Source organism: Colobus angolensis, unplaced genomic scaffold (assembly GCF_000951035.1).
Source record: "Colobus angolensis palliatus isolate OR3802 unplaced genomic scaffold, Cang.pa_1.0 Scaffold109, whole genome shotgun sequence".
Classification (NCBI taxonomy): Eukaryota; Metazoa; Chordata; class Mammalia; order Primates; family Cercopithecidae; genus Colobus; species Colobus angolensis.
In genome coordinates this window covers 1,601,599-1,622,557 of record NW_012111919.1, presented here as the reverse complement: position 1 = coordinate 1,622,557, position 20,959 = coordinate 1,601,599, and the positions used below count along the sequence as shown (strand labels likewise).

Here is a 20,959-nt window from a genome sequence, read left to right as displayed (position 1 = left end):
ATTTTGTGGCTGGGCACAGTGGCTCAAGCCTGTAATCCCAACACTTTGGGAGGCCAAGACAGGTGGATCACCTGAAGTCAGGAGTTCAAGACCAGCCTGGCCAATTTGGTAAACCTCCCCCCCCACCAAAAATTCAAAAATTAGCTGGGCATGGCGCACGCCTGTAACCCCAGCTACTCAGGATTCAGGCCTGGATGACAGAATGAGTCCCGGTCTAAAAAAAAAAAAAAATTATTGCTTTGAGAAATTTTTGAATTGGGCAACACCTCATTCTATGCCATAGAGTGGGTGTTCCCCCCCAAGGACTCCAGTATCATCTCTCAGGAGGACACTGGGCCAGAACAGATGGGCCAGTGAGTGCCTTTGAAAGCTCAGGCGCTGGGAACAGGACAGAGGGACAGGGCCGGGTGAGCAGAGGATCAGCACAAATTGGCAGCCTGACCCAATAAAGATGCCAGGGCTATTCTGGGTGGCATGTGGGGAGAGAAGGGTTGGGGGAAGGGAGTCTGTAATTGGGGCACCGACCTTCCCATCGACTCCCTCTTCTGCCCCAGGCCTACTTTCCATGATTGATCCTCTATAGAAAGCAGGTTGTGGCAGCCCAGAGCTGAGGCCTGGGTCTGCGTTTATGCACCCCTCCCTTTAAGCACCACTCCCAGCAGGGCCCCACAGCCACAGTTATCCTGCGTGCAGTAGATCCGATGCGTTCTCCTAGGACCCTCCCTCCGTAATTGGCTGCTATCATTTTTTTCCCTTTAATATTAAAAAGTCATCTCTCAGCTCCATCTCAGGGGCTGACACCATTCTCTTTCCTGGCTGTCTGATCACTTCCTTTCCCCTCTCCTTCCTTCCCATTCTTTCTCTCTCCCTCCCTCCCTCACTCTGTCACCCAGGCTGGAGTGCTGTGGCAAGATCTTGGCACACTGCAACCTCCGCCTCTCAGATTCAAGTAGCTGGGATTACAGGTGAGAGCCACCACACCCGGCTAATTTTTGTATTTTTTTTTGCCATGTTGGCCAGGCTGGTCTCGAACTCCTGGCCTGAAGTGATCCACCCGCCTTGGCCTCCCAAAGTGCGGGGATTACAGGGGTGAGTTACCGCGGCCGGCCTCGCCCTCTTGTTCTGAAAGCAGGCATCCGACATCATCGGGTGCGTTTCCTTCTAGTTCCTTCCTGTGCATTCAACACAGACAATCAGGCTTTCCTCTTCCATCTGGCTGCTTTGTCCTGGCAGGCTGCCTGTCCACCTTGTTCCACTGCCCCGCTTGTCTGAACTCCCAGCCTTCCCATTTCCCCTCCATGCTGTACCCAACCAGCCTGGGAAGCTGCAGCTGCTCACTGCTTCACACTGTCTTCAATTCCCACAGGTCTGAAGAAATCCAGGGACTCAACGCAGAGCTAGGAATGTTCTTACTGGGGTGAACTTTGCCTCTGTACAAAACCAGTTTAACTTCCTTTCCTGATTCTATTTAGAGCAAGAAACACTCTCTCTTTAAACCAAGAGGCAGAACCCAGGCGAGGTGGCTCACACCTGTAATCCCAGCACTTTTGGGAGGCCGAGGCAGACAGATTACCTGAAGTCAGGAGTTCAAGACAAGCCTGGCCAACACTGAAACTCCACCTCTACTAAAATACAAAAATTAGCTGGGCGTGGTGGCAAACCCCTGTAATCCCAGCTACTCAGGAGGCTGAGGCACATGAATCGCTTGAACCTGTGAGGTGGAGGTTGCAGTGAGCTGAGATCATGCCACTGTACTCCAGCCCAGGTGACAGAGTGAAACTCTCTCTCAAAAAAATAAAAATGAAAATAAATAAATAAATAAAATAAACCCAGAGGCAGTTTAACAAAAAATCAACATCTAAAACAAAAACATCAAGTCAAACTGCCCTTGTAGGGCACTTCTAAGGGATAGAGGCAGGCCGGTTTCTCCAGAGTCCCCATAATTAGAATATTGGCTTATCAGTATGAATACAACTCTTCATTGATCACCTCCTCTGTACCAGCCACAGGCCTGGAACCTTACATTATTTCATTTCAACCTCGACAATCCTGCACGGTACCTATTATCCCCACTTTACAGATGAAGAAATTTGGGTTCAGAGAGGTTAAAAAAATTTACTCAAGGCCGGGCGTGGTGGCTCATGCCTGTAATCCCAGCACTTTGGGAGGCTGAGGCAGGTGGATAACCTGAGGTCAGGGATTCGAGATCAGCCTGGCCAAGATGTCGAAACCCCATCTCTCCTAAAAATACAAAAATTAGCCAGGCGCGGTGGTGCATGCCTGTAATCCTAGCTACTCTGGAGGCTGAGGCAGGAGAATCGCTTGAACACAGGAGGGGGAGGATGCAGTGAGCTGAGATCATGCCACTGCACTCCAGCCTGGGTGACAGAGTGAGACTCCATCTCAAAAAAACAAAAAACAAAAAAAACACAAAAAACACTTACTCAAGGCCACTAGTAAGTGGCAGAGCAGGGGCTGGAATTCAGAATGTTCTTATTTTTTTTTTTTTTTCTGTATCTTGCTGTGTTGCCCCAGGCTGGAGTGCAGTAGTGCAATCTCAGCTCACTGCAACCCCCACCTCCCAGGTTCAAGCGATTCTCCTCCTACCTCAGCCTCCCGGGTAGCTGGGATTACAGGTGCCCACTACCACAGCCGGCTAATTTTTGTATTTTTAGTAGAGACGGGGTTTCACCATGTTGGCCAGGCTGGTCTCAACTCCTGACCTCAGGTGATTTGCCCGCCTCAGCCTCCCAAAGTGCTGGGATTACAGGCATGGGCCACCGCACCCGGCCAAATTCAGAACGTTCTAAATCCAAAGTCTAGTCTCTCTCTACTGCACCATGATGCCTTTGAAAAGAATCTAGGGGCAGGGTACAGTGGCTCACGCTTGTAACCCGGCACTTTGGGAGGAGTTCACTTGAGCTCAGGAGTTCAAGACCAGCCTAGGCAACATAGTGAGACCCCCCATCTCTACTAAAAATGAAAACAAATTCGCTGGGTATGGTGGTCCATGTCTCTACTGTGGTCTAAGCTACTCGGGAAGTTGGAGCAGGAGGATCACTTGAGCTTGGAAGGTCAAGGCTGTAGTGAGCCATCATTGTGCCACTGCATGCCAGCGTGGGCAACAGAGTGATACCCTGTCTCAAAAAAAGAAAGAAAAGAAAGAAAGAAAAGAATCTAGGGTGGCTGGGGTTACAAAGGTCAAAGGGCTAAAGTTGCAATGGAATTTTGTGTACTATAAACCACAGGGTATGGATACTGTCACATACATAACCCTTTAGAAGACAATTTTGTGGGGCTGGCACACACCTGTAATCCCAGCATTTTGGGAGGCTGAGGTGGGTGAACTGCGTGATGTCAGGAGTTTGAGACCAGCCTGGGCAACATAGTAAAACCCTGTCTCTATTTAAAAAAAAAGGAAGACAATTTTACCTAAACACAATTAAAAATGAAGCCTAGGCCAGGTAAGGTGGCTCATGCCTGTAATCTCAATACTTTGGAAGGCTGAGATGGGGGTATCACTTGAGTCCAGGAGTTCAAGACCAGCCTGGGCAATGTAGTGAGACCTCATCTCTACAATAAATAAAAAATTAGTCAGACATGGTGGCACAAGCCTGAGGTCCCAGCTACCCAGGAGGCTGAGGTGGGAGGATCACTTGGGCCAAGGAGGTGAGCCAAGATTGTGCCACTTCACTCCAGCCTGGGCAACAGAGTGAGACCTTGTCTCAAAAAATTAAATTAACTGGGCGTGGTGGCATGTACCTGTGGTCCCAGCTACTCAGGGGGCTGAGGTGGGAGGATTGCTTGAGCCTGGGAGGCAGAGGTTTCAGTGAGCCATGATGATGCCATTGCACTCTAGCCTGGGTGACAGAGTGAGACCCTGTCTCAAAAAAATAGAAAAAACTTAAATACAATTTAAAAATCTAGGTCGGGCACAGTGGCTCATGCCTGTAATCCTAGGACTTTGGGAGGCCGAGACAGGTGGATCACCTGAGCTCAGGAGTTTGAGACCAGCCTGGCCAACATGAAGAAACCCTGTCTCTGCTAAAAATACAAAAATTGGCTGCGCGTGGTGGTGCATGCCTATAATCCCAGCTACTCGGGAGGCTGAGACGAGAGAATCTCTGGAACCCGGGAGGCGGAGGTTGCAGTGAGCTGAGATCACGCCATTGCACTCCAGCCTAGGCAACAGTCTATTATGAGAAACTAAAAATAAAAGGTCATACTTGTAAAATATTTGTTGCTAGACCTAGTTGCAAAAACATTAAAAAAAAATTTTTTTATTGAGACGGAGTTTTGCTCTTGTTGCCCAGGTTGGAGTGCATGGCACAATCTTGCCTCACTGCAACCTCTGCCTTCTGGGTTCAAGTGATTCTCCTGCCTTAGCCTCCTGAGTAGCTGGAATTACAGGCGTGAGCCACCATACCTGGCTAATTTTGTATTTTTAGTAGAGACGGGATTTCTCCATGTTGGTCAGACTGGTCTCGAACTCCTAACCTCAGGCGATCTGCCTTCCTTGGCCTCCCAAAGTGCTAAGAATACACGCCTGAGCCACCGAGCCAGTGCAAAAATATTTTTTAAAGTAACTTTAATATTATACAAGATTATGACTGTGGAAGACACCTCACCTTATCTTATTTTATATCACCTTATCTTATTTTATGTAATGGCTACATAGAGATGGTAGAAAAAAAAGAGAAAGGGCTAGACTTCCAAAATAAGTTGATTAGGGATATTTCTCAAGAGTTGCCTGACAACTCCTTGTTTGAGAGAGAGGCAGCGGTCAGAGGGTGGGGTGGATGCTTAGAGCTGGAGTAGACGGAGGGAGAATGTTTTTTGAACAGAAGCTTTCTAATGGGACAGCATGACTTTAGGTAATTTCTTACAAACAATGTTTTTTTCCTCTCACTTTGAGCAGCTGTCAGTGTTCTCATCCCCAGAATGCCACAGGCCGAAATAAAGCAAAATATTCCATACTTGAGTTGAGCAAATGAAACAACGCCCTGATTAGTTAAATATGCTTTGGAGAGAAATAACTTTTCTGTTTGTTTTTTAGCCCTAATTAAGCGATGTGGCAAGTGGTGGGATCCAATGCTGAAGAAAGGACCTTTCCTATGGGGAGTGGAGAAATTTGTTGCACAGCTGCAGCCTCAGATCCCATGGTCCCTGAAATGAGGAAAGCTGCCTTGTTCAAGGACCTCCCTGCCCTCACCCTTCTGCCGTGAAATGAGGGACATGGGGCAGATGAGCTCAGAGATCCAGGCCAGCAGCTCCCTGCCCCCCACTGTGCCCCACCAGGCTCTCTCTGCTAAGTCAGAATCACAACTGGGATTTCAATTACTGTGGAATTCTTTTTACTTTATTCTAACCATCCTGGCTTTAAAAAGAGTAATTTTAAAAACTTGTTTCATGTAAAAAATTATAGAACTGGCCAGGCACGGTGGCTCATGCCTGTAATATCAGTACTTTGGGAGGCCGAGGTGGGCGGATCACCTGAGGTCGGGAGTTCGAGACCAGCCTGACCAACATGGAGAAACCCCTTCTCTACTAAAAATACAAAATTAGCCAGGCATGGTGGCGTATGCCTGTAATCCCAGCTACTGGGAGGCCGAGGCAGGAGAATTGCTTGAACCCGGGAGGCAGAGGTAGTCGTGAGCCGAGATCATGCCATTGCACTTTAGCATGGGCAACAAGAGCAAAACTCCATCTAAAAAAAAAAAAAAATCCTAGAACCATTTTTACTTGCCTTTTCTATTTTTGTATTTTTTAAAGTTCTGAAATAAATATTAAATATTGCAAATTGCAGTCATCAGACATAGTGGACAGTGGCAAAAAAATGAAAAAGAAAAAAATAATATATTCATGATTACCTGTTCTCTCTCTCTTTTTTCTTTTCTTTTTTTTTTTCTGATATGTAGTCTTGCTCTGTGGCCCAGGTTGGAGTGTAAAGGCATGATCTCAGCTCATTGCAACCTCTGCCTCCCAGGTTCAAGCAGTTCCCCTGCCTCAGCCTCCCAAGTAGCTGGGATTACAGGTGTGATCCACCATACCCAGATACCTGATATTTCTTACTAACTGTTTTGAAGTAATTTATTTCTTGGAATACTTTATTATTAGAGCATTCTGTAATTACTGTTTATATAATTTGTATTTAAGTGTAGTAGAGAACATTGGTAAATCATAATTGCCTTTTTTTTTTTTGAGACAGGGTCTCACTCTGTTGACCAGGCTGGATGGAGTGCAGTGGTATAATCATGGCTCAGTGCAGCCTCAACCTCCTAGGTTCAAGCAATCCTCCCACCTCAGCCTCCCAAGTAGCTGGGAGTACAGGCATGTGCTAATGCCCAGCTAACTTTTTGTATTTTTTTGTAGAGATGGGGTCTCACTCTGTTGCCCAGGCTGGTTTTGAACACCTGGGCTCAAGCCATCTACCTGCCTCAGTCTCCTAAAGTGCTGGGATTACAGGCATCAGCCACTGTACCTGGCCTATAATTGCCTTTTACCCTACCCAGATGTATTTGAATATTTTCTGTACATATGTTGTACTTGGTCTTTATTCTGAACAGGTACAAACATATTCTGTACAAAACAGCATGGTTATGAATATACTTAACCATAATTTTGGAAAACCTTGTGAATCTATTTATAGCTTTAAATTTTCAATATAAGAATTTCAGGGAGGCCGGGCGCTGTGGCGCATGCCTGTAATCCCAGCACTTTGGAGGCTGAGGTGAGTGGATCACCTGAGGTCAGGAGTTCAAGACCAGCCTGGCCAATATGGCGAAACCCCGTCTCCACTAAAAATGCAAAAATTAGCCAGGAGTGGTGGTGGGCGCCTGTAATCCCAGCTACTCAGGAGGCTGAGGCAGGAGAATCACTTGAACCCAGGAGGTGGAGGTTGCAGTAAACCGAGATCGCACCATTGCACTCCAGCTTGGGCAACAAAAGCGAAACTCCATCTCAAAAAAAAAAAAAAAAAAAAAAATTAAGGGAACACTGTCCAATTGGTATTCATTTAGTTTAGAAGAGTTGCCAACACAAACCTACAAATGCAATGTGGAAGCAACTATATGCAGATTTAAATTAATGGATATAATGAGTGTGTATGTTAGGACTAATTCTTTGCAAAGAATCTTGGAAAAGAAAACACTATAAAAGCTGCTCTACTTTATAGTCTGGTAGTTAAAAAAATCCTGTCCTTTCACAGCTGCAGCCTGGGTTCAATTATTGGTCAGGGTAGTCCCTTTACAAAGGATAAAATTAAGGCCAGGTTCGGTGACTCAAGCCTGTAATCTCAGCTACTCAGGAGGCTGAGGCAGGAGAATTGCTTTAACCTGGGAGGTGGAGGTTGCAGTGAGCCGAGATCATGCCACTGCACTACAGCTTGGGTGACACAGCAAGATTCTGTATCATAACATAAATAAAATAAAATAAAATAAGTAAAAATAAAGCAAATAGCTTCTGAGGAAAAAACAGAGTTTTCCAGTTTTCCAGTGGCAAAGAACTGACTCTTTTTTCACAACATTCCCTGCTCAAGGACAGTGGGAGGAATCACAGAGAGGAAAGGTGGGGGCCAGGTGAGGTGGCTTGTACTTGTAATTCCAGAACTTTGGGAGGCCAAGGTGGGCGGATCGCTGGAGATCAGGAGCTCAAGACCAGCCTGGCCAACATGGTAAAACCCTGTATCTACTAAAAATATGAAAATTAGGCTGGGCATGGTGGCTCACACCTGTAATCCCAGCACTTTGGGAGGCCGAGGTGGGCGGATCACGAGTTCAGGAGTTTGAGACCATCCTGGCCAACATGGTGAAACCCAGTTTCTACTAAAAATACAAAAAGTAGCTGGGCGTGGCGGCACATGCCTGTAGTCCAGGCTACTGGGGAGGCTGAGGCAGGAGAATCACTTGAACACGGGAGGTGGAGGTTGCAGTGACCTGAGATGACGCCACTACACTCCAGCCTGACGACAGAGCTAGACTCCATCTCAAAAACAAAAACAAAAAATTGGCTGGGTGTCGTGGTGTGCACCTGTAATCCCAGCTACTTGGGAGGCTGAGGCTAGAGAATTACATGAGTCTGGGAGGTGGAGGTTGCAGTGAGCTGAGATCGCACCACTGCATTCCAGCCTGGGGACAGAGCAAGACTCCATCTCAAAAAAAAAAAGAAAAAAAGAAAGAAGGCTGGGCGGAGAGGCTCACGCCTGTAATCCCAGCACTTCAGGAGGCCGAGGCAGGGGTATCACCTGAGGTCAGGAGTTCGAGACCAGCCTGACCAACATGGTGAAACCCTGTCTCTACTAAAAATATAAAAACAATTAGTCAAGTGTGGTAGTGGGTGCCTGTAATCCCAGCTACGGGGTAGTCTGAGGCAGGAGAATTGCTTGAACCCAGGAGGTGGAGGTTGCAATGAGCCGAGATCACGCCATTGCACTCCAGCCTGGGCAACAAGAGCAGAGGGCTTTTAGAGACATACATTAGAACCCTTTAATAAAGAGCACAAACTTGCCTTTAAAGCAGAAGATCGGGGTAAAAAAGACAATGGGCTACAAACTAGCAACATTATACAGTAAAGAAGGATCTGTATTCTAGCAAGCTTCTTTCTTTTTAAAAAGTTATTATAGGGGCCAGGTACAGTGGCTCGCGCCTGTAATCCCAGCACTTTGGGAGGCTGAGGCGGGCGGATCACAAGGTCAGGAGATCGAGACCATCCTGGCTAACACGGTGAAACCCCATCTCTACTAAAAATACAAAAAATTAGCCGGGTGTGGTGGCGGGCGCCTGTAGTCCAGGCTACTGGGAGGCTGAGGCAGGAGAATCACTTGAACACGGGAGGTGGAGGTTGCAGTGACCTGAGATGACGCCACTACACTCCAGCCTGACGACAGAGCTAGACTCCATCTCAAAAACAAAAACAAAAAATTGGCTGGGTGTCGTGGTGTGCACCTGTAGTCCCAGCTACTCGGGAGGCTGAGGCAGGAGAATGACGTGAACCTGGGAGGCGGAGCTTGCAATGAGCTGAGATCCGGCCACTGCACTCCAGCCCGGGTGACAGAGTGAGACTCCGTCTCAAAAAAAAAAAAAAAAAAATTTTTTTTTAGAGATGAGGTCTCATTCTGTTGCCCAGGCTAGAGTACAGTGGCATGATCCTAGCTTACAATAGTCTGGGCTCAAGCAATCTCTCTGTCTCAGCCCACAGAGTAGCTGGGATTACACGCATGAACACCTGGTGGAAGAAAGCAAACTTTTAAAAAACATTAAAAAAAAAATTAGCTGGCCATGGTGGCAACTGCCTGCTGGTTCAAGCGACTCAGGAGGCTGAATGCGAGGACGGCTTCAGCCCAGGAGGTCAAGGCTGCAGTGAGCTGTGATCACACCACTGCACTCTAGCCTGAGTGCAGACAGAGCTAGACTCTGTCTCGAAAATAATGCAAATAAATAAATAACAAAAATAAGGAGTGGAAGTCCAGGCTGGGTGGGGAGGCTCATGCCTGTGATCCCAACGCTGGGAGACAATGGGAGGAGGATTGCTTAAGCCCAGGACTTCACGACCAGCCTAGGCAAAAAAGTGAGACCCTGTTTCTACAAAAGATAAAAAATTTAGCTGGTGTAATGGTGCATTCCTGTGGCCCCAGTTACTCAGGAAGCTGAGGCAGGAGGATCACTTGAGCCCAGGAGCCCGAAGCTGCAGTGAGTTATATACTCCAGCCTGGGTGACAGTGTGAGATCCCAACTCAAGAAAAAAGAAAGCAAGCAAGGAAGTAAGGAAGAAAATAAAGAAAGGAAGAGAGAGGGAGAAAGAGAGACAGAGAGAAAGAGAGATGAAGTTTCACCATGTTGGCCAGGCTGGTCTCGAACTCCTGACCCCAAGTGATCCACCTGCCTCGGCCTCCCAAAGTGCTGGGATTACAGGTGTGAGCCATCACCATGCCCAGCAGAAAGAACTTTTCTTTTCTTTTTTTTTTTTGAGACGGAGTCTTGCTCTTGTTGCCCAGGCTGGAGTGCAATGGCGTGATCTTGGCTCACTGCAACCTCTACCTCCCAAGTTCAAGCGATTCTCCTGCCTCAACCTCCCTAGCAGCTGGGATTACAGGCACCTGCTACCACACCCAGCTAATTTTTTTTTTAATTATTTTTAGTAGAAATGGGGTTTCATTATGTTGGCCAGGCTGGTCTCAAATTCCTGACCTCAGGCCATCTACCTGCCTCAGCCTCCCAAAATGCTGAGATTACAGGCTTGAGCTACCGGGCCCAGCTAGAAAGAAGTTTTCTAAGCATAAGATAACCCTTCAGAGTGAAGCCTCGCCAGCATCTAACTCCGGCAAATGACATTGGAGCAGTGGTTTTCTAGCCTGCCTTCAAATGCAGAATCACAAAACCAAAGACCTGGGATCCTTTAAATCAGACTCTCTGGAGCCCAACTCACAGGTATTCTAGCTGCAGCCAGGGTGGAAAACCTCTGTGATAGCTGATGTACTATTGAGAATCTCTACCTAGATTGGAAAGGTGGATTGTAGGTGTAAAGTGATACCACTGAAAAGTCCTCTATTCGTGTGCTTGCCACTTACAAACTTACGTGGTATCACCTTAAGTAAAATCAGCCTTTAAGAAAGATCAAATAGGCATCTAAGCTGTAGTTGTTAAAAAAAAAAAAAAAAAGAAAGAAAAGGAAGAAAGGGAAAAAAAATAACCAAGTAGGCATCTGATGCTTCAGTGAGAAGCTGTAGACCTCTTGCTAGCTTCCCATCCCAGATTTGGGGAGACTCTTGCCCTATTTTAACATTAATGTTCCCAGGCTAGAGAGAGCAAAGAATCTCCAGGAAGGTGCATTGGTGTCTGGCCTCCTAAGCACCTCTCTCTATGTATTTGCAATTAAGGGCCCATGGCTCAGCCGGGTGAGGCCTCACTCTGTTGGGATGTTCTTTATGGCCACCAGCAGAGGGAGCCCCACACCCAGCCAATGGCCGCAGCTGCACCCAAGGGCTAGGACGTGGAAAAAGGTGGAAATGCTGAATCACCCGGATGAGCGAGCCCGCTGAGATTGGATCACAGCTCTATCACATCATGATCTGATTACTTATTTCCCACTGGACTGTGAGCTCGGACCATATCTAATTTATCTTCTGTCTCCTGAGTCTTGCACAGCATCCGGCATACAGTAGCCCTTGGCAAATATTAACTGTGGTTGCTATTTCGGGCATCTGACAAATGAATATTCACCAGACCTGGCCAGATGTTAGCATTCGCTAGGATTGTCAAGAGGCTGAGATGTTCTTCCTCCCTCCCGAGATCGCTCACAAGGTATTTTCTGCATCCCAGACCAATGAGACACTTTTTTCCCCAGAACACCCTTCCATCATAGAGACCCCTACAAATTAGATCATGAGAAATTCATCCCCCATCGGCATCCTCCCCATCTTTTCCCCAATCCACAAAACATCTGTCTCCCTGCAGGCAGGGCCTCAGGCCCCTCGCCAGTCCCAACCTGGAGCGGACCCACAAGTCCCTCAGCCCAGACGGCTGGGTTAGAGACTCACATGCCGGCTGGCACTAGTGGCTGGAACTTCCACTGCTCCTCTTCACAGTCCAGGAAAAGCCGGTTCATGATCTTGTTCTTCTCTTCCGGGGGGATGAAGTTCTCGATGATTAGGTACCTGAGAGCAGGAATGAAGGAGCGATGGGAAACTGGGTGAGCAAGAGACCACACGGTGCCTGTGAGGGGTTTAAGGATTAGAAGCAACAAGCCAAGAGGCAGAGGGGGACAGGCGCGGTGGCTCACGTCTGTAATCCCAGCACTTTGGGAGGCCGAGGCGGGCAGATCACGAGGTCAGGAGATCGAGACCACCCTGGCTAACATGGTGAAACACCATCTCTGTCTCTACTAAAAATACAAAAAAAAAATTAGCCGGGCGTGGTGGCGGTCGCCTGTAGTCCCAAGCTACTCGGGAGGCTGAGGCAGGAGAATGAAGTGAACCCAGGAGGCGGAGCTTGCAGTGAGCCGAGATCGCACCACTGCACTCCAGCCTGGGTGACAGCGTGAGACTTCATCTCAAAAAACTAAGTTAATTAATTAATTTATCTATTTATTTTAAAAAAAAGAGGCAGAGGCAATGTGGAGGTGGGAAAATCAAGAAGTTAAGCGGAAAGGATCCCTACAGAAATACTGCAGCTTGAAAAATCACTGCTTCTAATAGGTACACAAAAATAGAAAAATGAATAAACACTATTATTTGATAGCATAATAGGGTGACTATAGTCAATAACTTAATTGTATATATATGTGTATATATGTATGTATATATGTGTGTACATACGTGTGTGTATATATATGTATTTTTTTTTTGAGACAGTTTTGCACTTGTTGCCCAGGCTGGAGTGCAATGGCGTGATCTCAGCTCACTGCAACCTCCACCTCTGGGGTTCAAGTGATTCTCCTGCCTCAGCCTCCCAAGTAGCTGGGATTACAGGCACACGCCACCATACCCAGCTAATTTTTGCATTTTTAGTAGAGATGGGGTTTCACCACGTTGACCAGGCTGGTCTCAAACTCCTGACCTCAGGGGATCCCCCCCGCCTTGGCCTCCTAAGGTGCTGGGATTGCAGGTATGAGCCACCACCCGAGCCAATTGTATATTTTAAAATAACTTAAAGAGTAACTGGATTGTTTGTAACTTGAAGGATAAATGTTTGAGGCGATGGATACCCCATTCTCCATGATGTGCTTAGTTCACATTGCATGCCTGTATCCAAACATCTCATGTGGCCAGGTGCAGTGGCTCGCGCTTGTAATCCCAGCCCTTTGGGAGGCCGAGGTGGGCGGATCACCTGAGGTCAGGAGTTTGAGACCATTCCAGGGTGGATGACACAGCAATATTCCATCTTCAAAAACAAAAAATCTAATGTATCCCACAAATATTAATATATACACCTACTGTATACACATACTATATACATACACTACATACATTTAAAAAATAATTTTTAAAAGATTTAAAAATAATTTTTTTTTGAGACGGAGTCTTGCTCTGTCGCCCAAGCTAGAGTGCAGTGGCTCCATCTCAGCTCACCGCAAGCTCTGCCTCCCAGGATCACACCATTCTCCTGCCTCAGCCTCCCAAGTAGCTGGGACTACTGGCGCCTGCCACCACGCCTGGCTAATTTTTTATATTTTTAGTAGAGGCGGGGTTTCTCCGTGTTAGCCAGGATGGTCTCGATCTCCTGACCTTGTGATCCGCCCGCCTTGGCCTCCCAAACCAAAGTGCTGGGATTACAAGTGTGAGCCACCCTTTTTTTTTGAGACGTTGTCTGGCTCTGTGCCCAGACTGGAGTGCAGTGGCGTGATCTCGGCTCACTGCCACCTCCACCTCCCAGGTTCAAGCAATTCTGCCTCTGCCTCCCGAGTAGCTGGGATTACAGGTGCGCGCCACCATGCCCAGCTAATTTTTGTATTTTTAATAGAGACGGGGTTTCACCATGTTGGTCAGGCTGGTCTCAAACTCCTGACCTCAGGTGACCCACCCGCCTCGGCCTCCCAAAGTGCTGGGATTACAGGCGTGAGCCACTGCGCCCGGCTCTAAAAATAATTTTTAAAAAATTTAAAATCACTGCTTCTTATGCAAAGATGGTAGCCTCAGCGCCTTCAGAGTTAATTTTGGCCAGCACCTAGCGTCCATTTTGAGGGGTTCATAAAATACAGGCAGAAGAGGTAGAAGAAACTCCAGCACGTGAGCCCATCCCTCAGCCCTCAGACGCATTTTATTCCTCAGGGACTCATGGGAGAGGAGACAGTCAGGATGGGGCCTTTGGGAAGGAGAGGCCCGAGTAATGATGGCTGGCTGTGGGACCCGGGAGGGAAAGAGCTGCGAGCCCTACTTGAGCTTGAGTTCGCGGGTCTGCTCGTTCTGCGCCTCCTCTAGGTCCTGCCGCACGCGGATGTACTCATCATGCTGGTCCTGGATCTCCGCCTTCACCGCCTGCAGCTTGGCGTAGAGCTGGATGGGGACAGATGCCACTCAGAGGCTGCTTGGTGTGGCAACGAGGCCCCAGTCACTCAGCCTGGGCCGCAGGGCTGCAGGCTCAGAGTCTACTGACTCAGCCAGGATGAGGCTGGGGGTCCTTTTCTTTACTCCCTGCTGTGCCCAACTCACCACGAATTGGGCTGGGCTATTTAAAGGCGTGCCCCGTCCTCCTACACTGAGGCCTGTGGCCATTGCCTGCTCTTCCTCAGCTGCTATCAGCATCGTGGAGTGTTCAAACGGGAGGGGACCCCAGGGACCTTTTGGTCCAATACCCTCCTTTCACAGATGCGGAAGCCAGGCACAGGCTTGCTCAAGGTCACACAACCAGCAAATAGAAGAGCCGGAACTGGGACCCAGGGCTCATTTGGAGATCAAGGGCTCATTTGGAGACCAGGCTCAGGGAGCAGGAAGCCTGGAAGAGTTTGGAAGGTGACTCCTCCCACTCCAGTCTCTTCAGGGGCTCTCAAAAGTGGGGTGTGGAGGCAGCATGGCCATCCTGCTGCTCTCCAAAGCCGCTGAGGGCTGGGTTCATGGTAACTGCCTCAGTGGCAGTGCCTCTGTCGGGCCTGCCCCGGGGCAGCCACATCAGCCACCCCAAAGGGTCTCCAGGTTTCTCCCAGAATCCAAGCTGGAGCTTTGCTGCTTCCTGCCCTAGACCCTCCTCACATGTACATGTCTTTCCCTTGCCACGGGCTTTGCAGGGTCCTGGTGAGCGGCTATTCTCATCCCTTGACATGTCCTTGAGGGCCTTATGCTCCCTGCCTGAGCTTCCCGGGGTTCCAGTCTCCTCCTCAGCCTCTCTGTATTCCCCCAGCCCTGCTCCAGGCCCAGCTATCCCAACTGTGACTCACTGGTGACACTGAATGGGGAAATCACCCAGGACCATAAGGATGGTAACCCTGGATACTGCAAGTGACAGAGTTTGCAGCCTGTCGCAGCCCACCCTGGCGCAGGAGAAAAGGCTCTACTCCACCCCCAGCCCCTGCCTCCTGCCTCCCCCTGCTATTCACTCCCAAGGCCCAAGCCATGTCACTCAAGGGTTCAGCAGTTCCAGCCAAATGGGGAGGAGTCCCTGAAGCAGACACCCTCGGGCGGAGACTGCTGGGCCTCCAGCACACCTTGACTGGTCCTACTGCAGCGTCTCACCTTCTTGAGTTTCTTGGTTTTGACCTCCACCTCCTGCTGCAGGGACGTGTAGGTGCCCCGGAGCTCCATGGTCTCCTCATCCCGGAGCATCATCTCCTGCTGCATCTCCCGCTCACGACGTTTCTAGGCCAAGGACGGGCAGTGTGGCTCAAAGGAGCAGAGCATACCCAGGAGGGCCAAGAACGTTCAGGGGACTGGCTCACTCTCCCTGTGTCAGGACCTGGCCTCACCATGGCCCATGGCCCACATCCACCGCTCCCACCCAATCCTGCAGAGCCCCTGGGAACCCTCTTCTCAGTTCCCAGCGCCATGCCTTTGCCAGGCTCTGCCCCACGAGGATGGAGACTCCAGCCCTAAGAGCTGGCCTACTCCAGGGGTGTTAGTGACACAGATGGAGGCATATCACACTGCCTTCCAAGCTGCCTCACCCTCTCCCCAAGTAGTGTAACGGTTTATTGGTAAGACCAGCAAATTGTGGTTCTTGATGATTTAGGGAAACAGTCATATAGTTGGCAAAGAACTCGCACCACCTTGTGGAAGGCCCAGGAATTAGCACCAGGTGGCTTGTGGAGGCTGACGTCATGGAGAGCTATCACGTCCTCTCACCCACCAGCTAGTGGTGCCCCTGCCAGAGGGAAGACCCTGGGCTAGTAGACCTGTGGGACCCAGGGTGGCATGTCTGAGATTCTCAGCACTGTAATTCCAGAGATCCAGAGTCCACCATGGTTTACTGCCCTACACCTCCCAGATATGAGCTGCAGGCCACGCTCTCCAAGGGGACCTGGCACCTGGCGGCCCTACCTGCTCGGCAATCTCCTGCCTCTTCAGTTCCAACATCTTCTGCTGCTCATTGGTGTGATCCATGATGTTCCTGCCCCCGATGAGGAGCTTGCTCTCCATGGCCTGGGGACACAGAGGGGTTGGGAGGTGGGCTTTGCAAAGGGTCCACAACATTGCCAGCTGGAGAGATTTTGCTTCCCTGCTCTGTGGTCCTTCTGGGAGTGGACACAAGATGTGTCCCACATGGGGCCTTGTGGCTTTCAGGGAGAATGGAGTTTTCCCCTCCAGCGTCTCAGGTCCCAGTTCAAGGCTCTCATTGTCAGCAGGACCACTAGGGAGGCAGAGAGGGTGCCCCTTGGGGATCTAGGGCACCTGATCTGTTTGCTTTGGATACACAGGAAAGGTTCGTTCACCAGGGCTAGGAGGAGGATGGGGGTGGCAACCTAATCCTGGCAACCAGGACTCAGCTGGTGTTGAGGATTGGGAAAGATAAGATACAGTCACCAGGCAGCCCAGCCCTTAGCTAACTGGCTTCCAACTCAGGAAGACGGCTCTCAACACAGGCAGCAGGAAAGGGTCTAAATCTTCAGCTGATGTGGAAAGCAGAAGAAAAGCCAAAGAGAGCAGACTGCACAGCAAGAAGGAACAGCACGGGCCCAGCACAGCAGGAGCTTTGGAGAAGGCCAGGAAGACTTGGTTCTACCCACTTACCTCGAGGCTGTGGGCAAATTATTCCCTTCAGGGCTGTCATCTACAATACTGGAACACTGCCTATGTTCCAGGATGGCTGGCAAACATTTGCTGAGCACTAAGTATCTGTTAGATACTGAGTTAAGCCTTTAAACCATGGTTTCCATCCTCCCCTAAGAGGGACTATTCCCCTCCCCATTTAACAAATGAAGACATTGAGAATGACCAGCCTAAGTCCATGCAGCTATTGAGTAGCAAAGAGGAGAGATTTGAACCCCACAACCCCAGCCTCACTCTGCGAAAGCCCCTAGTCAGTGCTTTGGAATCTGAAGCTGAAATAATGTCAGATTTGTGTAAACTGTGACTACATAAAATGTATTTTCAAGAGGGTGCTGTCGGCAGCCTCTCGAAACCTATTCTGGTTTGGGGGGTGCCTGATTTGAAATTTTAGAAAACGAAAATAAAATAAGAAGAAAGTGCTCTCCCAGGGTACCCAGTTGTCCTCTGACTTCATCACGGGCCTCCTGGAAGGTTGAAGTCACCTTGAACCAGTGGAAAAAGCTGGCTGCTTTTCCACTGGAATTTTTTTTTTTCCCAGTGGAAACAGCTGACCTGCCTGAGGGATCTCAAAGCAGGGGGTGCTGTCAGACTTGGGGAGCAGGAGACCACCTGTAAGAGCCACATCACTGGGAACACAGCTGGACAAAAGTTAACAGTGGCTTTCGGGAGGTCAGGGACTGGGCTGTGTGAGGCTCTGTCATTCAAAGATGCTGAGTGAAGCTGGGGCAGCCAGAGTGGCACGAGCCTCACTCCAGCCCCACATAGCCTCAGAGGCTCAAGGCAGGCCTTGAGCCCTGGAGGCTGTCCATGCTGCCACACTGCAGCTGCCTGTGCTCCTGGTTAATGATCTCCCCACTTACCCCATCGCCTCGTCACAGACCTAAACCCATCCTAGGCTCCTCCTTCGCACTCCAGGTCAGCATTTGCAGGACCGTGAGAGGGAAGAATCCCTTACACTGCACCCTCAGCGACTCACCAGCCTCGCCTCCTCCCTGCCCTGCCTTTCATCCACTGCATCTGGCCAGTGAGTCAAGGCCATCAAACCAGATCCTCAGTGTGGCTCCCACCACCCCCTCTTTTTCATTCTCACTGATAGCTGCTAACTTCATTGCAGCCCCCACAACTCTCCTAGACCACTGTTGTGGTCTCCCCGCTGCTTCGGTGTCCCCTTCCACCCCTCCGCCACATGACACCCAGGCGGATCCACTAAAAACACAACTCTGGGCTGGGGACGGTGGCTCACGCCCGTAATTCTAGCACTTTGGGAAGTTGAGGTGGGGGTGGATCACTTGAGGTCAGGAGTTCAAGACCAGCCTGGCCAAAATGGTGAAACCCCAGCTCTGCTAAAAATACAAAAATTAGCCAGGTGTGGTGGTGTGCACCTGGATTCCCAGCTACTCAGCAGCTACTCAGGAGGCTGAGGTAGGAGAATCCCTTGAATTCGGAAGACAGAGGCTGCAGTGAGCCGCGATTGCACCACTATACTCCAGCCTGGGCGACAGAGTGAAACTTCATCGCAATAAAACAAACAAACAAACAAACAAAACGCACAACTGTAAATGGTTGCTGCATGGCTTCAAACTACTGAATGGACCTCCATTCCTTGCAGGATGAAAGCCAAGGTTGGCTGCAGTGACAGGCCCCGGAAGCTGGCCTGGCCTCTGGGGTTCCTCTCACCACTCATGCTCCGAGTGTGCTCTGCTCCCCAGCCTCACCAAAAGAATTCCAGCTCCCTGAGGGCCCAGCACGGTGGCTCACACCTGTAATCCCAGCACTTTGAGAGGCCAAGGCGGGCAGATCACCTGAGGTCGGGAATTCGAGACCAGCCTGACCAACATGGAGAACCCTCATCTCTACAAAAATACAAAATTAGCTGGGCGTGGTGGTGCATGCCTGTAATCCAAGGTACTCGGTAGGCTGAGGCAGGAGAATTGCTTGAACCCGGGAGGCGGAGGTTGCAGTGAGCTGAGATCACGCCATTGTACTCCAACCTGGGCAACAAGAGCAAAACTCCGTCTCAAAAAACAAAACAAGAATTCCAGCTCCCTCAATGTGCAATGGCATTTCACAAGCTCCTGGGTTCCTCCTCCCACTCCACATCTCACTCGAAAACTGCTTATTCTGCAAGACACACTTTGACCATTGGGAAATTTTCCCTGATCCCCTTGAAATTGCTCTTTTGAGCCCCTCAGCAACCAGGCCATATTCCTACTATTTCTCATAATAGAATCATTATTTGTTTACCTGCTGTCTCCCCTGTGAGCTCCGTCAGGGCAGCAGTCATATCTTACTCATATCTCAGAGCTCAGTGCTTGGCAGATAACAAGTGCTAAAATACATATTAGATGAACCGAATAGAATCCTTGGGGGTTGTCCCAGAGCGGGTTCCAGGTCCCTTCCTTGGGCTCTCTCTCTTTTTTTTTTTTTTTGACAGAGTCTCACTCTGTCGCCCAGGCTGGAGTGCAGTGGTACGATCTCGGCTCACTGCAACCTTCACCTCCCAGGTTCAAGCAGTTCTCCTGCCTCAGTCTCCCGTAAAGTGGTTACAGTTTCTGAAATGTATTTCACATTTGTTTAAAAAAAAAATTAAGGGAACACTGTCCAATTGGTATTCATTTAGTTTAGAAGAGTTGCCAACACAAACCTACAAATGCAATGTGGAAGCAACTATATGCAGATTTAAATTAATGGATATAATGAGTGTGTATGTTAGGACTAATTCTTTGCAAAGAATCTTGGAAAAGAAAACACTATAAAAGCTGCTCTACTTTATAGTCTGGTAGTTAAAAAAATCCTGTCCTTTCACAGCTGCAGCCTGGGTTCAATTATTGGTCAGGGTAGTCCCTTTACAAAGGATAAAATTAAGGCCAGGTTCGGTGACTCAAGCCTGTAATCTCAGCTACTCAGGAGGCTGAGGCAGGAGAATTGCTTTAACCTGGGAGGTGGAGGTTGCAGTGAGCCGAGATCATGCCACTGCACTACAGCTTGGGTGACACAGCAAGATTCTGTATCATAACATAAATAAAATAAAATAAAATAAGTAAAAATAAAGCAAATAGCTTCTGAGGAAAAAACAGAGTTTTCCAGTTTTCCAGTGGCAAAGAACTGACTCTTTTTTCACAACATTCCCTGCTCAAGGACAGTGGGAGGAATCACAGAGAGGAAAGGTGGGGGCCAGGTGAGGTGGCTTGTACTTGTAATTCCAGAACTTTGGGAGGCCAAGGTGGGCGGATCGCTGGAGATCAGGAGCTCAAGACCAGCCTGGCCAACATGGTAAAACCCTGTATCTACTAAAAATATGAAAATTAGGCTGGGCATGGTGGCTCACACCTGTAATCCCAGCACTTTGGGAGGCCGAGGTGGGCGGATCACGAGTTCAGGAGTTTGAGACCATCCTGGCCAACATGGTGAAACCCAGTTTCTACTAAAAATACAAAAAGTAGCTGGGCGTGGCGGCACATGCCTGTAGTCCAGGCTACTGGGGAGGCTGAGGCAGGAGAATCACTTGAACACGGGAGGTGGAGGTTGCAGTGACCTGAGATGACGCCACTACACTCCAGCCTGACGACAGAGCTAGACTCCATCTCAAAAACAAAAACAAAAAATTGGCTGGGTGTCGTGGTGTGCACCTGTAATCCCAGCTACTTGGGAGGCTGAGGCTAGAGAATTACATGAGTCTGGGAGGTGGAGGTTGCAGTGAGCTGAGATCGCACCACTGCATTCCAGCCTGGGGACAGAGCAAGACTCCATCTCAAAAAAAAAAAGAAAAAAAGAAAGAAGGCTGGGCGGAGAGGCTCACGCCTGTAATCCCAGCACTTCAGGAGGCCGAGGCAGGGGTATCACCTGAGGTCAGGAGTTCGAGACCAGCCTGACCAACATGGTGAAACCCTGTCTCTACTAAAAATATAAAAACAATTAGTCAAGTGTGGTAGTGGGTGCCTGTAATCCCAGCTACGGGGTAGTCTGAGGCAGGAGAATTGCTTGAACCCAGGAGGTGGAGGTTGCAATGAGCCGAGATCACGCCATTGCACTCCAGCCTGGGCAACAAGAGCAGAGGGCTTTTAGAGACATACATTAGAACCCTTTAATAAAGAGCACAAACTTGCCTTTAAAGCAGAAGATCGGGGTAAAAAAGACAATGGGCTACAAACTAGCAACATTATACAGTAAAGAAGGATCTGTATTCTAGCAAGCTTCTTTCTTTTTAAAAAGTTATTATAGGGGCCAGGTACAGTGGCTCGCGCCTGTAATCCCAGCACTTTGGGAGGC

The 20,959-nt window shown here is 49.1% G+C and overlaps 1 protein-coding gene across 2 annotated transcripts in view; it reads right to left on the bottom strand.

The window, feature by feature from the left end:
* The window catches only part of KIF3C (kinesin family member 3C), a 68,212-nt gene that overhangs the window by 14,809 nt on the left and 32,444 nt on the right, over nucleotides 1–20,959 (bottom strand). For both annotated transcript variants that reach the window (XM_011950396.1, XM_011950391.1), the window contains 4 exons: nucleotides 15,962–16,063; nucleotides 15,161–15,283; nucleotides 13,869–13,987; nucleotides 11,534–11,650 (listed from right to left, as the gene is read on the bottom strand). In XM_011950396.1, the coding sequence (XP_011805786.1) occupies nucleotides 11,534–11,650; nucleotides 13,869–13,987; nucleotides 15,161–15,283; nucleotides 15,962–16,063 (461 nt within the window). The remainder of the gene's footprint in view (nucleotides 1–11,533; nucleotides 11,651–13,868; nucleotides 13,988–15,160; nucleotides 15,284–15,961; nucleotides 16,064–20,959) is intronic.